The sequence below is a fragment of the Apium graveolens genome, chromosome 8 (assembly GCF_009905375.1).
Source record: "Apium graveolens cultivar Ventura chromosome 8, ASM990537v1, whole genome shotgun sequence".
Classification (NCBI taxonomy): Eukaryota; Viridiplantae; Streptophyta; class Magnoliopsida; order Apiales; family Apiaceae; genus Apium; species Apium graveolens.
Window position 1 is genome coordinate 260,272,684 of NC_133654.1, and position 4,785 is coordinate 260,277,468.

The following is a 4,785-nucleotide window of genomic DNA, read 5'->3' on the forward strand; positions in this document are numbered from 1 at the left end:
TTGAAACTAATCTGTTAGTTATTTGAAAAAGATAAACTAAGTAAAGGATAAGTCTTGAAAGATTCAAACTTAGTTTATAAGATAGGGTTTGTTTGAGATAAGTTAAAGATATATTTATCTAGTCAAACAAGATATACATAAAATCCTAACCAACCCAAACTGCAATCCTGGAAAACTGCATTGATAGTCTCGAATAGAGTAATACTTCCATTCTGTTGTTTTCTGCATTTTGTTGTTGAAGAATCTTATCATCATAAACGTGAACAACTAACAGTTGCCACATAATAATTGATTGAATGGGTCTGGGTAAGTTCTAAAGTTTGAGTTTAAATGACACCTTGAACTTAATAAATATTTTAAATTTATTCTACTTCAATGCTTAAAGTGATGAACTACTAATGACAACTGAATACATATATATATATATAGTTAAAGGAAAAGTTTGGAAGATAGCAAATCTTCATCAGAATTGCAAGATCTATAAATATAAAAAGCTAACTTTCTTTACATTGTCTTTTTCTTTGAACAAAATCTAATACTGGGGATGATCTTTCATGACTTTCATAAAAGAATGAGAATGTATCAAAACATTACATGTTCGGAGATTGATATATGTACAATGTCCGAAAATCTCAAAACATGATCAGCAGAATAATTAGGTGTATATAAAGGAAAATCTTGCAATAATGTACGATTGTGTGATCGAGGTGTAGGAGGAACAGAGGAAGAAGCCTCCCTAACATCACTATTTTCATCATACTTCTCCTCTGCAACATTCGAACACATTTCTTTTTTCTCGTAGCTAATAGCACTAATTGAAATATTTTTGTTTAATTTCAAGTTTTGATCAATAGATGACTCATTTCCATCACGTTCATTGTGTGCATCATCAGTTTGGTGCATAAAGCCAGTAAGCTTTTGCACCAACGCCATAAATTCACTAGGCCGCGTGTGGATGATCTTGGGAGAACGTACGTAAACTATCACAGGAAACTTTCGATGGTATTGGGCTGATTTTTGTATGACATTGGAATGCTTGTTGATCTGCAAAGGCGAAGGACGTGGTCCATTGATCACCCTTTCTGGTCCATCTTGATCGAAAGAATGAGGGCTCATGTGTGAATATTGAATTCCTTGAAAACAAGCTACCAAAAGCGCGATCAGATCACTGCATATGAAGGTTAAATTTTTATGTTTTGATGGTAAAAATTTCAGAGAGGAAAAGATGGAGTATATATAGGAAATTTCTTATGTGATGGGGAAAGATATGCAGGTAGATTAGATAATTTAATATCTCCAGCTAATCACATTGTCAACTTTACTGTATTATGCACATTACTTTAGGGTTTAGTAGAAAGCTGTAACGTGCGAAGATGACAAATACATGCAGAACAAACTTCTTGTTGTGATTTAATCTTAAACTTATATCGTGTTTTATTGTTTTATTGTTTTAGTTGTTTTATTTAAATAAATAGTTGTATGTTTGTAATTGTCAGCAAAGACTAGATCTAGCCCAGTAGCGAGTCATTAGGAGGTGATGCAGTTGGTTAAAAGTAGTGGAGCTTGAATAAGAGTGGCACCTATTTTATAGCCACTATCTTTCCCTCTGTTAGTAATTTTGCTTATATATACGTTCATGATATACACTGAATGTATGGCCTTGTAATTCAGTTCTTTTCATTTCAGTAATACAAAAATCAGAGCGCTTTGCTCATATCTGTTGGTTTACATTTCATTTACACCAGTAAACACACACATGTCTTTTGACGTGCAAAACCAGTGTGTTAATATAGTAAAGCCCAGGTCCAGAGGTCTTCTATTTCTCTACACGTGGTATCAGAGCCAGGTTAAGTGAATATCAAAGTTTAGAGCAGAGATAATGAATGCAACAAAGGGAAAGGATGGAGCAGTAGGCCTCAGCTACCCTATGCTGGCATGAAGCTATTACACTGCATGGTCAGTAAAAATGAAAGTTTTCATTCAGGCACGAGGAGTCTGGGAAGCGGTGGAGAAAAGTGACCCCAAAGAAGCTGTTGCAGTGAAGACAGATAAGGTGGCCCTCGCTGCTATTTATCAAGGTATCCCGGAGGACATGTTACTATCCATTGCAGAAAAGAAATCCGCCAAGAGGCCTGGGATGCTATCAAAACGATGTGTGTCGGAGCTGATCGTATCCAGAAAGCAAAAGTGCAAACTCTGAGGTCTGAGTTTGAAGCTCTCAACATGAAAGAGACAGAAACTATTGATGATTTCTCAATGAAACTAAATAATATTGTGAGTAACTACGAGCTCTAGGAGATAAAGTGGAAGAGTCTTATGTTGTGAAGAAATTACTACGGGTAATCCCATCAAAGTTTCTGCAGATTGCTTCAACGATTGAACAATTTGGTGATTTGGACAACATGTCTGTTGAGGAGTTAATAGGGAGGCTAAAGGCTCATGAAGAGCGGACTCGTGGGCATGTTGAAGATAATGCGAATCAGCTGCTGCTAACTCAGGAAGAATAGAAGGCAAGAGCTCGTGGACGTAACAAGAGCAGAATAAAGTGCTATAACTGCAACATATTTGGCCACTATGCAGCAGAGTGTAGAAAACCTAGACAAGACAGAGAACACAAACAAGAAGTGAACCTTGCACAGGTTGAGGATGATGAACCAGCTTTGTTATAAAAAAAGTGGCGTGCCAGACGGGCAAATAAGACGTGCCATACGGGCAAAGAAATGATGTGCCAGACGGGCAAACAAAAGGCCAGACGGGCTAGCCAGACGGGCTAACTTGAAAGCCAGACGGGCGGATAACAAGTTTAAGATTAAGGGGTTGATTGTTGGGATTTAATCTTAAACTTATATCTTGTTTTATTGTTTTATTGTTTTATTGTTTTAGTTGTTTTATTTAAATAAATAGTTGTATGTTTGTAATTGTCAGCAAAGACTAGGTCTAACCCAGTAACGAGTCGTTAGGAGGTGATGAAGTTGGTTAAAAGTAGTGGAGCTTGAATAGGAGTGGCACCTATTTTATAGCCACTATCTTTCCCTCTATTAGTAATTTTGCTTATATATACGTTCAGGATATACACTGAATGTATGGCCTTGTAATTCAGTTCTTTTCATTTCAGTAATACAAAAATCATAGCGCTTTGCTCATATCTGTTGGTTTATATTTCACTTACACCAGTAAACACACACAGCTTTTTTGACGTGCAAAACCAGTGTGTTAATATAGTAAAGCCCGGGTTCAGAGGTCTTCTATTTCCCTACACTTCTAACTTTAGACATTTGTTGAGAAATATACTTCAAACATAAGATTTGAATATTGAAACATACGGAACTTTGAAGTTGTTAATGTTATTGCGGTAACTTCAAACATAAGATTTGACTGCTTTCGGTCAAATTTGCTTTATGTTAGGCGGCAAATTCACAATTTTTCAAATTTTAATTTTTTTAGCGGCAAAATTCATAAAAATTCAAATTTTAGGCCCCAATTTAAAAAAAAACAAATTTCAAAATTTCAAACATTTGGTCAAATTTAATCGGTCAATTTTAGGCAGTCAACTTTGATCGGTCAAATTTATGTTAAATTTGACCGATTTTTCTAAATTTGACCATTCTAAAAAAGACCGTCACAATTCGGTCAAATTTAACTAAATATGGCCGCTGGTGGTCAAATTTAGCTAAATATGACCGAAAATTTTCGATTAAATTTAGCCATTTTTCTTGTAGTGAAATATATATTATTTGGGTCATTGTCTTGATTGTCAATTTAGAACAAAATGTGTATCACGCGATAAAATGATAAAATAACATACACCCAATCATGTAGTCTCACTGACAGCTTCCCTCTTGGTCTCAAACGGGTTTGAAAATAAGCAAAACCTAACGTGCGAAATTTGGTTAACCTGAATTACATGGTGCCATCCACATATATATTTATACCAAAGTAACATATATATTATTTACATAATAAAAAAAACATGTGTACGTTGATGAAATTAGTGCTGTAGAGCAAAACAACTCCAGTAGGTGAGAGCCTTAAAAAAATATTAAATGTGGCTTTTTTCAGAACTGAGCAAAAATTGAATTATATATAATACCGAACCTAAATCAGAAAAAAACTGCTATTTTAGTAATTTAATTAATCAACAACTATTAGTGGTTGCACCAAACAAATATTTAAGAGGGTTGATTATAATCATTATTCATCTCTTTATTGTCTAGTTATTTTGCTCCATGACCATGAACCACCAACTATAGAAAACTAATACTCGACCTTTTAACTCTTTTGTACACGTTTATAATAATGTCATTTGTGCGTCCATTTAGTTCAGTTCAAGTGTTGAATTATTTAAAAACTCTTTAAATAATGGAGCTACTTTTTTATCCTTGTTTTATTTTGTTAAATCCGGATTTGAGGAAGCTCGTTCTTGGTGTTGAGGGTTGACACCAAAAATAATAATATTCCCCTCAACTCCATATTGAATAAATATTGAATATTAGTGTGCTATATATTGGGCCGTGGCCACATAATAAATGATTGAATGGGCCGGGGTAAGTTCTAAAGTTTGAGTTTAATTGACACCTTGAACTTAATAAATATTTTATTTTAAATTTATTCCACTCCAATGCTTAAAGTGATGAACTACAAATGACAACTGAATACATTTATAGTTAAAGCAAAAGTACGGAAGATAGCAAATATTTATTAGAATTGCAAGATCTATAGATCTAAAAAGCTAACTTTCTTTACATTGTCTTTTCTTGAACAAAATCTAATACTGGGGATCATCTT

At 34.3% G+C, this 4,785-nt stretch overlaps 1 protein-coding gene across 1 annotated transcript; it reads right to left on the reverse strand.

Annotated features, from left to right (window-relative positions):
* Positions 1 to 582: 582 nt before the first annotated feature.
* On the reverse strand, positions 583 to 1,116 carry LOC141680778 (uncharacterized). Its single transcript, XM_074486903.1, has one exon. The coding sequence runs from the start codon at positions 1,114 to 1,116 to the stop codon at positions 583 to 585; it is 534 nt and encodes a 177-aa protein (XP_074343004.1).
* Positions 1,117 to 4,785: the final 3,669 nt, after the last annotated feature.